The sequence below is a fragment of the Corvus hawaiiensis genome, chromosome 3 (assembly GCF_020740725.1).
Source record: "Corvus hawaiiensis isolate bCorHaw1 chromosome 3, bCorHaw1.pri.cur, whole genome shotgun sequence".
Lineage (NCBI taxonomy): Eukaryota > Metazoa > Chordata > Aves > Passeriformes > Corvidae > Corvus > Corvus hawaiiensis.
The window spans coordinates 5,599,188-5,613,318 of NC_063215.1; the positions used below are offsets into that span (position 1 = coordinate 5,599,188).

The window sequence follows — 14,131 nt, forward strand, 5'->3', positions numbered from 1 at the left end:
TCTCTCTAATGAATTTCCTTCCTGTATTCCATCCTACCTATAAAAGGAAAACTTAGTTCTGCCCCTCGTTTTCTATCCCATGCCACTCTTGCCTCATGTATTTAATGAGGTAGACAGGAACAGCCACACATGATCTGATAACCACGTACCACATCTGCTGCCACTGCCCTTCCATCGTCTCTGCCCAAGGGGGGAAAAGTGCTCTTTGCATCTTTGCAGGGAAGGGTTTCGGCTCAGTAGGCTAAACTAGTTATTTATTTTTAAACAGTGCAATCTCAGCACAATTCTGGGTTCAAATATGGTAAACAAGTATGGGACAGAATAGAGAAATTCTTTACAGTCCCAAATTACAGTTTGGTTAACCAAAGAACTCCCTCAGCCAGGTCATTACTGATGTTTTCTTCCACCATCATTCCAAACGAACTATCTGAAGTCAGATGATTTTACTGATCAACGTCAAAGCAAAGATGGATAAACACACAACCAAAAGAAGCCTTAAGGTAACAGTCACAGCAGGGTTGTCCGAGTACTACAATATCTCATCATACAGTGTGATATAATACATAATTATTAACATTCAGCTCAAGCACACACTCATTCCATGCTAGATAAATTCTGGACCATTTTATTAAAAACAATAATCTAAACTGTCTATTCAGCATAACTTCCTAGTCTCTATAATCATTTACTTGTTTCAAGTAGAATCAAGGTCTGCATGAGCTCAGCTTTCCATGAAACCTAAGACATATGAAAGCCAACTCTCTAAAAACTCTTTTTCCTGGGGAAGAACTGAACCTGGAATGAGGTGAAACCTCATGAGGAACCTGGCAGGAGGGAAATGGCAGTCCCCATATTTGTATCTGCCTCACAGGATGAGTCAAGCTGACACATTTAGGTGTACTGGAAAAATAATAAAACCACAAAATAATCAAGGACACAGTTTAACAAATGCAAACTGGACTTAGCAGCAACAAAACCCATTGTCACAAAGAGAGATAAAAAAGCCATTTGTGTTTTGAAGACTAGAATAACAAAATTCAATGTTTATCAAAAACCAAGTAGCCAGCTGACCCTAACAGCTAGCAAGAATGGCAAAGATTTTGTACAATACCTAGAAATCAGAGAGAGAATGTATTTTAGAAGTTATCTTAAGTCATAATGAAACTCTTTAGGTAAAATGTTCAACATTAAATTATGTCCTGTAAACAGCACGAAATGCATATTGTGTACTTTTTTTTAGTTAGCATGTAATGTGAGTGACTCAAAAGTATTTGGGGGATACTTATAAGGACATTCACAACTGGATTAACACACAAACACAAGCCAGTCTAGCAAAGCACAGCTCCTGAATCACAGGATTTCTTTACTGCTACATGAAGTGGGCATTTCTTCAGCACTGAGCAACAAGTTCCCTGAACACTCTGATAAGAAAACTATTTTACCATACATAAGCAATGTTGTTATCAAACAGAATTTTCATTTCTGGATATGAAAATAAATTTGGCATCAAATACTAGAAGAAATCAGTGAGATCTTCCAAGGATTATGGGGTGAACAAATTGTAATCCAAGTCACGTCAGCAGAGGTTATCCAACGGGACAACATATCAGTTCAGAGACCACGCTTCCTCTGTTATTTCATTTCACATTCAAAAATTTAGAATTATATTCCTAAAGATGTTGTCATCTCAGAATGGATGAGAAATCCTAAATAAGCAGAACCCCAAAAGATAATTTATTTGATTGACAAGTGCGCAAGGATGCAACAGGCAATAAAGAGTAGATTTTATAGCTCATGCTATATATAGGGGAAAAAAAAATATATCATGCAGTGTTGGCAAGCCTGAAATAAAAATATGTTCATTCTAGATACTCCTTGAGTGACCAGAGGTCTAGAACCACTCTTTATTACCCAGTCTGAAATGAGAAATATTATTGACAACATTACAAAACCATTCAAATGTTTAATAACAGGGATCATGTAAATATCCCAAGAGTCAGGGAGACAAGTTCAAAGAGTTTTAATGAAATAAAGGTTTAAGAACTGGCCCCAGTTCTTACCCAGTTTCTCCCATAATTTGCTAAATGCTAAAAAAGGAAAAAATACATTAAAAATAATATATTCATAAACAAAAAGGGAATGTGAAGAATTTATAGTATCTCTATTACACACTAACACAACACTGAAGTGTATCAGAGGTGAGTGTAAGCTACAAGCTGGAAGAAGTTGAGTAAGAATTGCATTTGAAATACCTGGACACATTTTCAATGTCTGAAAAGACACAACCAATTAGGAGCAGTATTAAATTTGATATCATAGCAATGGATATTATTGTTTTAATACTAACTACTGTAAATACAGTAGATAACCAGAAAGACTTAACTAAACACAATTAAAACATAGTTTTCTTCACTACTTCCACCATTAAAACCTTATAGTGTTGTACCATCAAATTTTGATTTTTGGTATGAAGCTTTCTACAAGGACTAATTAAGGAACTTCAGATCACAGTAATTAGTATTTTCGTAAATAGCTAAAATAGCTTTGAGAAGTCAAGACATTTTACTGAGCAGGGGATAAAAACCTCCCACTATAGCTGCAAATTGCTCAGCATAAGTCTTTAGACTGTCAGGGTCTCCAGGAATTCACTCTGTAAGTAGTGCTTATATTAGAAAATAGATGATCTCTACCAAACTATGAATTTTAATGGCTACGGTAAAATCAGCGTGGTTGTGAATCTACTGGGCAGAACTGTAATTTAAATGCAGCCCATGAGCAGTTAGTTTGGAAACAGGTTGTAGATCAGCCAAACGAAATTAAGTAAAACAAACCTCAGCAAAATGCACTAGATGTGCTGAAAACTCTTTTTTAAATTATTAACACCTACTCCTGTACAATCCATGGTACCATAATAAAAAATCCAAATACAAATAAAGGATGTAGAAACCAAAGCAAGCTCCATATAGCACTTTGCTCTTCTAAACTAGTATAAGATAAATATAATTTAATTCCAAGGTCTTAACAATTAAAAGCTAAATATAACCATGCAAAAGGTAGTGCACTGCAAATTGACTTGTGTTTGGGAGATCTGTGACAATCTGATTAAGAAGCATTCGTCTTAAGGAAATCAGCACATGCACTATCACCAATTACACAGTACTATGTAGGCAACATACAAACCAGATTCTTTTCTCAACAAACACAAAAATTTCTTCAAATCCAAGGACATATCTTAAATATTCTTAATGGAAAAACAGAATCATTTCATTAGTAAAATATCAATGTATACAATGAAAAACTTGTACACATCTTAAGACAGCTCTTTTTGCAGTACTTTATGATTTCAAGACTCCTATACATTTCTTGCCTTCTCAAATAAATCAGAAAAACCCTTCTGAGCTTATCTTAAAAACACAATTCTACAACAGGATTCAGCTTATTCCCTTAAAATGCTGTGGTTCAAAAACAGGTGTAGTGTATGTAACAGATGTAGCATATGAATAACCTCCTCACCTTAAATGTGATTACTCACAAGCTTAATGTTACATGTAAATTTAAGCATTCCATGGAATCAAACACTGGCTCAACACTTCTGTGCTGCAAGTTATACCACCTTCAGACCATGAGATATTCTTATCCAGAGATTTCCAGATCTTGCCACTGGTTTACAACAGGATTTGATATTCTACTCCAAAAATACAGTTTCTCTCTCTTCCTTCTGCCTTCTAAATCCCTAAAATCCAACAGCCTATTTTTAATATCAACACAAACTACCACATGACATTCTGGATTAGCACTTAATGTCTCTATATGACTTATTTCTCGCGAGTTCATAGTCTTGCTGCACACATTTTGTTGAGAAAGGCAGGGCAAGTTGAAGTTATTCTTCACATTACTCCATGAAATCCATAGCAAATAGGCTTCTCCACAATACCAAACCATGCAGAGATAGCCTCTATTTTCTTTTCTTTAAGAAGACGTTACCTTTTTTGCACTGTATTGCTCCAATCTTTGCTATTTCCCAGGATCTTAAGATGTCAGCAGGATTTTGTTATAAATCGCCTAAACAGGAGAATCTGTAACTTCCTAAATCACATCGTTTATAAAAAACGTCAGCTTCTGTCAAAGCACAGAAAGTTCTTTTAAAGGCATAACTTCATTTTATGGCCCAAGCCAAAGGAAACAGTTGTCCTTTTTTCTGCATGGTTCATCCCTGGCACTCTATCATTTTCAAGAGTCTCCTTTTTTTTCTGTCCCAGCAAACAATAAAAATTTAAGTTTTAATGTGCTCATTGCAGTCCAGGAATTTCCTCAGTTCCTACCAGTTTAATGAAGCTGTGAAATATGTTACTCTGGAGCACAGATGATCTGTTTGCACAGCTTTCAAAGGATAACTGCACCAGTTCTGAAGCAAAAGGAAAATGTCTATTCCTTCCATTTGTATGGCCAACAATAACTTCTACATTCTGACAGAATCGTGTGTACACTGGCGGGGAAGGGGAGTTTCAAAACACTTTATCAGGAAGTCCACAATCCAATAAAATGCAGGCGCCCCAGATACTGATCCAAACTGATGCGCAGGATTTGACTCTGAAGTTCAGGGCTGCTGTTTCATTTTTTAAACACAGTTAAGAGTTATTTTTTTCAACCAAGAACAACAGTTGTATTTTTCAGCATAGATGACCTTAAGAGATGTGAACAATTAGCAAACAGAATTCTCTTGAAGGAGAGAGAGCAGTAATATTTTTCTATCCAAAGAGAACTCAATACAGTAGAACACTGGGCCTGTAACAATGTACTCATCAACATTAGAATATTCAATGCACAAGAAAAAACTATATCTTATTTACATTATACTGAAAAATACTCCAGTGGAAGCTATCTCATGATCCACCTGACAACGATCTAGTGGTCTCCTAAGGACATTTAACTGAAAACAAATTGCATCTTTCACTTTTGCAAAGAGAACTCTTTGTAGAATTTAATGGAGACAAGTAACTCCTTATGTATCTACTGCCCATGTAGCAATTCAGGCGAGAAATTTTTAGAGAACAGTGAAGGTAAATCCACAACACATGACTAAAAGCAACACAGCTTTACTCTCACCACCAAATTACAAAATGATATAATACCACAGCTTGGAACTGGGTTTCTAAGAATCCCCTGTTCATTTAAAAGAATAAGTAACTTATTTTTTTAACAACTTTACTTCCTGTCTGTCAAAAAATTATTTACAAGCATTCCATATCATAATTTCATCAGCAATATTATGATCTCAGCAGTCTATCTCTCTGTATTAGCACTGAAGGATGTTAATAGAAAGTATTTATTTTAAAAGTATATATGGCAACTGGAAGCTTAGCTTTCTTTGATGAAGGGCTGAGAAATACAGGACTCTAAAGATTTCTAAAGTATATATTAAAAATATATTTCTTTACTCAGCAGTATTAGCTCTCAGTAGAAGATGTGGGTTTTATTTACTCAAATCATCTCTAAATGTTTTACAAATCAGAAGTAAAACACTAACAGCTCCATTACTAGTACCTGCTCTTCTTTCCCCCATCACCCTTATTCACACATTCTAAGAAATCAGCTAAAAGATGAATACACAATGCAGATACTACCAGATATTTTGACTGATTACTCACATCATACTCTGCAATTCAGGTGTAAAGCTTGTTGATTTTCTTCCACTGCTTGAAGAGGGAACTGCTGACATCGGGCTGGCCACAGTGCTGCTCATCTGGGTAAACAGAGAAATAACAGCACTTTACAATACTTGTATTCCATTTCCAAGAGAGCACATGTATGCTTCACACTATGTATTTAAAAGGAAGAAAAGATATTTGGAGTAACATGGCAAGTAAAGATTCTGCATGCAAAAAAGAAGCCTATGTGAGGCACTAGAAAACTTGAGTTGATGTTTACTGTAACCTAAGTATTGGAAACACACACTAATTCTAAAATATTATTTAGAAGTACCCTAAAAAGTACTAGTGGAAAAGCATTAAGATAAAAACACCACTATTCCGGAATAGATGGTATTCATAGACGCCAGAATCTCTGCTGTCCGATCATCCTCTTATATTCCTGCATATCCTAACCACCAGTAAATCACATCCGCACCATCTCCAACAAAGCTAAGAGGAGTAAAAGAGATTCTTGGAAAGAGCCAGCTAAAACTTGATGAGCACAGAGATCAGAAACTTCCTTCATTAAACACCCCCTTCACACACACACTACTTAAATTCTTAAAACAAAAATGCATTAGAAAGAGTGAGACCTGACCACCATCATAATACTCATAGCACTGAAGGTACTGTCTTTATACGAAGTATTTTTCAGCTTTTCTATATAAATTTTTCATTCAAGAACTCCAAAGCAAACCCAGGACAATTTTACTCTTATTCTATGAAGTAATTAATAAATCTACATTTTCATCTTTAATAATATGCAAGTCAAATGGCTTTGAACTGTTTAATTTAAAAAAAAATTAATTTCATGAGGGACTGAATAAGCAAAATTTAATTATGGAAAACTCTGTATGTAAAAGGGAGTTTCATTTTTCCCTTCAAAAAAATTAATAAAAAAAACTGCATACTATGTAAGTCCCCCGATAAACAGGACATATTGCCGCTATATTTCTTAGTCTTCTAGTTTGTTGCACACTAGTAACAATTGAGTTGTACTGCTCATTTCTTGCACCATTAGTAGCAGCAACAATAAAAGCTGTATGTCGATATATTTTGCTGTGCTATAAGAGATCCTTCCTTTCTCTACTTTAAAATTCAAAGGATAAGATTGTTTTCTAGAATAGAAATCTATGCCACCACTTCCCAGGGCAGCCTGTTCCAGTGTTTGACCACCCTTTCTGTGAAGAAGCTTTTCCCAGTATCCAAAACCTCCCTTGGCACAACCTGAGGCTGTTTCCTCTTCTCCTATGGCTTTGTACACAAGAGAAGAGTCCGACCCCCACCTGGCTTTCTCCTCCTGTCAGGGAGCTGTAAAGAGTGACATTTTCCCCCGCAAGCCTCCTCTCCTCCAGGCTGAGCCCCCCCAGCTGCTCCTCACCAGACTTGAGCTCCAGACCCCTCCCCAGCTCCGTTCCCTTCTCTGGACACTCTCCAGCCCCTCAATGTCCTTCCTGGACTGAGGGGCCCAAAACTGAACACAGCACCCGAGGTGTGGCCCCAGCAGTGCTGAGCACAGGGGGAAAATCACTGCCCTGGTCCTGCTGGCCACACTGTTGCTGGTACAAGCCAGGTACCACTGGCCCTCTTGGCCACCTGGGCACAGCTGGCTCACATTCAGCTGCTGTTGACCAGCACCCCCAGGTCCTTTTCTACTGAGCAGCTTTTCAGCCACTCTGCCCCAGTCTGCAGCACTGCACGAGCTTATCGTGATTTAGGTACAGCACCCAGCACTTGAACGTGTTGAACCTCACACAACTGGCCTTGGTCAATTGATCCAGCCTGTCCAGATCCCTTTGTACAGCCTCCCTACCCCACCCAACTTGGTGTCATAAGTTTAATTTTTCTATTAATGCTTTCATGTAGATTATCAGACTTCAGTTCATCTTCAGGCAGATTCTAATTTAGTTCCCCATCCTGCAAGCACTTATGCACATGTGTAACTTGAATCACAAGTTTGCTCCCACTCAAGTCTGATTTTAATCACAGTTAGTTACACACAAGGCTAAAGTGTTGTCAGGATCCTGCCATAATCAGCAGTTACCAGAGTCATCTAACCTAAACACTCAAATTAGTGAGCTTAAAAAAGAAAAAACAAGTTAAAACCCTCTGTAACATAGAAAGGTGCCAGTATTTATAGGAAAGCTCTGTATATCCATGGGAGTTAAGAGGAAGCTGCCATGGTATCCACCTTAGCAGAAACAGCCTAAAGATTCAGAAATGTATATGTATTTTGTTGTTCATCATTTAATTGGGACTAAGTATGCTTAATTTTAGTAGCTATATATTCATATCCAATACCACAGTACCAATACTCCTAAATAGAGAATTAACACTGTATTCATTAAAAAGTAACACTCAAAGTTTTTTTTTTAATTTAGAGTTTTTTAAAACTAATTACATCACTTGAAGCATATAAGTATTTTCTTTGAACATCCATAACAGACAATGTGCTTTATCCATGAGGTTCTGTTCTGCTAATTTATGAAGCATTCTCCCAAAATTCCCAAAAACCATGGGGTCAGTTCCACAGTTGCCTCCTCACAGCATAAGACCTGTGATTCATGCATGTCCTATTCTAGAGCAAAACCTCCTTTAGGTTCCTGCCCTCCAAGGGGACAAGAACAGTTTAATTAAAAAAACTTGAAGGGCTGTACATCTCAGTGGTTTGAGAGCTGAAAGCTTATCAGCTACTGCTTCACTAAAAACTTGGGTCTTCCTATTGCAACCAAGTGATTTAACTTTCAAATCAAGCAGGTGTACAGCATTTTCTTGACATAAAAAACCAACAGCTTGTCAGGCTTCATCAGACCCTTAACAATAATTACTTCCACAGCCCACATTTTGTTTGATGGTCTAGATAATTAACGTCTTTACACATCAAAGTCCCATCCTCCGTATGTTCTATTTCCTTTCTTCCGGACATTAAAAAAAAAAAAAAAAAAAAGGATCATTCAAAAGCAGAAGCACTCTCAAATCAATTTTCTTCAATAAGTACAGCTATCATGGAACTGAAAAGCCTACAGTGATCTTCAATGGGTCGATATACTGTATTTGTTTTAGCTCCAAACTGAAATGCAGCTGTTTGCCATATTCTACAAAATGAATTCAGATGTTCAGATTAGGTCACAGATTATTTCAATGTGCTGCATTTTAATCATGAACTCTAGCAAGAAGATAACTTCTGATTAACACTATTTGGACTGGTAATTATGAGTTCGTACCCAAGTAGGTCCAGTTTTTATAAATTCTCTTCTCATCAGTAAAACATTGCAATCAAATGTATAGTAAAAAACACACATTAAAAGGTATATATTATCACATATAAATGTTTAAAAGCATCTACTGTAATCTCTATGTCTTTTACATTGAAGAGTCATAACAGAAAACACTTGTGCCATATGAATCAGCAGAACAAAAGTTATCAGTTGAGGGAAACAAATTTTAAGTCACTTTTTATCAAGTTTAGGTCCATCTCTCTCACCACAGTAATATACCTGGGCAGATTTCTGTTTCATAACCCATAACCCTCCTTCATATCCATATCCATTCTGAAATTACCAAGCAATATTAACTTACACTGACTTTTCTAAAATCAGTAAGTGATCTGTATAACCCACGTATTTATTCAAGATCCAGCTGAGAGACATAAAAATTGGAATTCCACTGCCCCTAAAACTTGAATTTGATAGAAGGGTTATACACTTAGGCAATATCCCATACTATATTTAAATACAAATATATATATATAAAATCATATCCCAGAATGGTTTGTCTTAGAGGGTATCTTAAAACTCATCTCAGTCCAATCCCCTGCCAGGTGCAGGGACACTTTCCATCAGACCAGCTTGCTGAGGGCCCCATCCAAGCTGGCCATGAACACTTCCAGAGGAGGGCTGACACAGCTCCTCTGTTCCAGTGCCTCACCACCCTCACAGCAAAGAGCTTCTTCTCTTTATCTAATCTAAATCTCCCTGCTTTCAGCTTAAAGCCATTCCCCCTAGTCCCATCACTGCACACCCTCTCCAGCTCTCTTGGAGCCCCTCTAGGTAGTGGAAGGTGCTGTGAGATCTCCCCTTCTCCAGGCTGAATAACAGAGACTCAGTCAAGGCTTTTGAAATACTACTCAGATACTTTCACCAATCCCCACTGCTGAAATGTCATACGAAGATCTAGGAGAAAGATGCATCCAAACAGTCACTACAGAACAGTCCTCTAACAGACTGCCTGACAGCTGATCTAAACTCACTCAGGAAGAGCAAATGTTAATAGTAATACAATTTTCACTTCACCAAAAGTAAAAAAAATACATAAGTCTGCACTGGGTTAGTTTAAAACAAAAGTGGATTCGCAGAGATTTTATCTGATGTCTCTGTTATACACTAAAGAAGGTGCAGGATTACCAAAAAATGGCAGTGTCCCTGCAAAACCTTTTACACTTAACACAGAGAAGTTACCATTACAATGATTTAATTCATCAAGCATACATCTAACGTGGTTATCACATCAATCTTTTCATAAATACATTTTGCATATAACCTGAAACCATGCAAAAATTTAAAGACTGACAAATTTTCATTTATATAAACTCAAACAAAACAGGAAGAAAAGAAAAGCCAATATAACTATGAATTAACACAAAATTAAAATTAATCCTTTTGTTTTCACACCCTCTGTTTCAGAGTAATTAGATTAACTAGTCTGTTACCGCTGAGTATTTCATGGCCTCACCAGTGACAAGAGGGTATATGATAAGTCTTTTAGGACTGGAGATGTAAGAACTTAATTAACTACAGGAAATAACATATTTTTGTTACTGAACTTCTTTTAAAAAACAAAAACACACCCATAACCCTGCTGAACACATGCAAGACTGGCTTTCTGAGTGTATGCTCAAAACAATGAAAAATAAGAGAAAGTTAAAAAAAACCCCAATATCCCATAACCAAATGCAAGAGTACATATATTGTTTTGCTTATCACCCACTCTACCAGTAGCACACAATAACTGAAAATTAAAACACTAAGCGTGAAGTCCTTAAGTACTCTTGAGCTGTTCAAGCAGGCTGGAACTAGAAACACTCTAAAGGGTCTCAGATAAGCACAGTGCATGCGTGATCTAGGATTTATAACAAAATAATGACTGATAGTATAAAATGAAATTACTTTATCATCCTCTAACCTGTTCAGGTCAAAAACTATCAGCTTTTTGGGCCACAATTAAGAAATGTTTTTGTTTACAGGAAATAGGATGAATAACTTCCATATTCTCTAAGCACAGCATCTTAAAAAGCCAAGCAGATAAAGCAAAGGCACAAACTTTCAGGGAACAGTCAGACCAAATACAGGATTAGAAGCAATCTGTGAGCAGGCAGTGACACATCTGCACTGGGTCTGCACACAAGAATATTGTTCAAAGCTCAGGCTGCCATCTCAGCTTTCTTTCATTTTTAATTAATTAACAAAGTATCACAAATACTTCGCAGAATGCAGGCACTGTTCATTCTAAGAATAACACATTACATCTGCTGCTGCTGCTTCCATTTATTACTTGATAGACCAGATTCTTAGGATAGTTTTATTTTAAACTGAATACCAGAAAGAAAAATTCATCTTATAGCTGTCAATGCACAGCCCAGCTTTCACCACCCACACAAATAAGCATCTCATCTTTAACCATGACACTCTCTTGGAACAGAACATGCTTAGAAAGCCCACACGAATACAAGGAATACAACTGAACATCATTTCCCCCTGTCCGTTTAAAAGGCAATTCAGTCATTCATTCCCATGTAGAAGTTAGAGAAGAAACATGCATGACTGATAACAGGTAAAACAAATTTTCTAATACATATAGGTGTAGATTTTCATCCAAAGAATAACATGCATCCTAATGATTTTATCTTTAGAACTGTCCTGTTCAACATCCCGGAAGATAAAATAATCCTTCACGTTCATTTCTGCATCTCATAGAGTATCTTTGTGCATTACTTTTACTGAAGACCTTACATGAAAGCAGTAAACAAGCACAACTCTCTCAATGACTTAGCAAGGAAAGAAAAGTCACTAAAGCAACCTCAGACTAAAAAAAAACCTTCTGACTCCACTGTGTACTCGAAATGACTCTGCATGTCCTCATACTTGAAGCTATTATTTGTCCATTCCCAAGTTAGACATGACAGTTACTTTAAGCCTCTTCTGAACCAGACCAATACTCCAGAATGGTCTGGACTACTGAAAGAATACTAATATACAGATGTGACTGTTTGATCTGAGACTGGAAAATATAGAGAATAATTTTACACAAGAGCTCTGCCTCCCCATCTGGAGGTGGTCACAAACACTTGTCAGAGTTTCCAACTCCAGTCTAATCAGAGCTCTGTCCTTCCCTAACCCCAGCCTTTGTTTTTAACATGGAAGCAGGCAAAATGAATCTAATATATACACCCTCCTCCCTCTGGACTGAATGCACACACTCTTTTGCAGAGCTTTGTGCCACAGTGGCCATTAACAGCACTGCAAATTAAGCACAAATTATTTTTTCCTTCCTTCCTAAAAATACTTTAAGAAAACAGTGTAAAGACCAAACAACCCAAAACTAACAGAAAAGTTTCCACAGCTTTCAGAATCTGACTCTGAATTTATTTCAACTAGCAATTGTTTTTTCTTAATACATTAGAATTACAAACCTTCCACACCAATTATTTAATAATTATATAGAGATGCAAGTCCATGGCCATGACCTTCCTGTGGGAACCACTGACAATTTTCAGTGAAGAAAACACAAGGTGTGCTCACAGGTCTGGTGATAAAAAAAAAAAAAGCTTCCAAGTCATCAGGAACTTGCATGCTTGATTCCAGCATGCAAGGATGAACAAGCCCCAAATTGTGACTTGCTCAGTATTTTGCTTTTTCTGATGAGTAAAGCATTCCTGTATTAATATGCAGAGGTCAGGTTAGCTCTGTCAATATATTTTACTGCTCACTGGCCAGCAAGCAACTCCATTAGTGAGTATGGGTCCTGGTTTGCCTTTAGTTCTATTTAAAGTAAATTAAAATTTAAGGGTTTACTAACAGAAACACAGATTTTCTGTGAAGCATAACCAAGTTATCATTAGCTTTAAACTGTATTTTCCTTGCACTTCTGTCTCTAAACCTTCACCTGCCTTCGTCTCCTTTCAAAATGGCATCTTTCCCAACCTATCACACTGATTATATCAACCCTTCTCCTCTCATATCACCCTGAGCTGTGTTTGATTCACTATTTGAAATACAACTAAAATCATTTCATAATATAGTTACACCCTGACCTTAATTGAATATTCTGGCATATCAGGAATACCATCAAGTTATGGCATCAACATATGTATCTAAAATTCCTCATCAAAAATGAGTGGCCAAATACATAGCTAAGATTATAAAAAAATTCTCCAATTCTTGTTGTGGGGCTGTTACTCTTTCAGAAATCAGTGCTTGCCACCATAAGTACAAATTCTCTGGAGGAGAAAATGTCTACTTCTATTGTTGTTCATCTACGCAACACCCTAATACACGGAAAACTACAGCAAAAACAGCCATGGCCTTAATATAAGGTAGAAGCATGAATATTAGCTATTTAGAAGTAGGTCTAACAGTATATCAGTAACATTCAGATCTTTTCAGAGATCGCATAGTCACAGATTATATCCAGTAAGTTCCTGCTAAAATGCATTCTTGTTTACTCAAAAATATGCATTTCTCCCAGGTATACCTCAGTACTGGGCTTAACTCTTGCCAGCATCTCTCAGGCAAATCAGAACAATTATCAGTAGAGATCGTCAGTGCTAAGTGCTTTTAAAAATCATATGCCTGAGTGGCATTTCAAGTAAACAAGCTTACATTTCAGCAAAGTCTATTGGAAATCACCTCTTCCAAACAAACTCTTGGCCTCTTTTTTCCATTACTGCTACTTCTGTGATGGTTTAAGGAGCTGGGTGAACTAGAAACTTTGCAGCTGACTCTGCAAAAGTCTGATTGCAATCAAACACAATACTTCAAACACACGCAAAATACAGGGGTAAAGAGAAGACAAAGACTATTTATAAATAGACATTTCACCTGTGATAGCTTGCAAAAGAACACTTACTAAGATTACTTAAAATTAATAACGACTCCACGTAACACTACAAATGCCAAGTATCTGAAACACAGACTGCAGATCAATTCAATACCATTTTCAGTACCTCTGACAGGAACGTTTTTTGATCAGCTCCAGATAAGCTTGTAACTGAGTCACCACTGCCTGGCTCCATGAGAACATAGGCCTACCTAATTTCCTTTTCTTTACATGCTTGTGTATCTACACATTTGGCTATTTCACAATTGCAACAAGAGCATTAACTCAATTTGTTTCTATGGTATAATTACACTGCCTGGGTTTGGCCTCATGCCTTAGAACACCCT

The 14,131-nt window shown here is 36.9% G+C and overlaps 2 protein-coding genes across 9 annotated transcripts in view; one reads left to right on the top strand and one right to left on the bottom strand.

The window, feature by feature from the left end:
- Nucleotides 1–14,131, bottom strand: part of SUPT3H (SPT3 homolog, SAGA and STAGA complex component) — a 257,849-nt gene that overhangs the window by 241,562 nt on the left and 2,156 nt on the right. For all 4 annotated transcript variants that reach the window (XM_048297277.1, XM_048297276.1, XM_048297275.1 and 1 more), the window contains exon 2: nucleotides 5,649–5,743. In XM_048297277.1, coding sequence (XP_048153234.1) covers nucleotides 5,649–5,743 — 95 coding nt within the window. The remainder of the gene's footprint in view (nucleotides 1–5,648; nucleotides 5,744–14,131) is intronic.
- The window catches only part of RUNX2 (RUNX family transcription factor 2), a 215,991-nt gene that overhangs the window by 23,985 nt on the left and 177,875 nt on the right, over nucleotides 1–14,131 (top strand). The window lies entirely within an intron of this gene.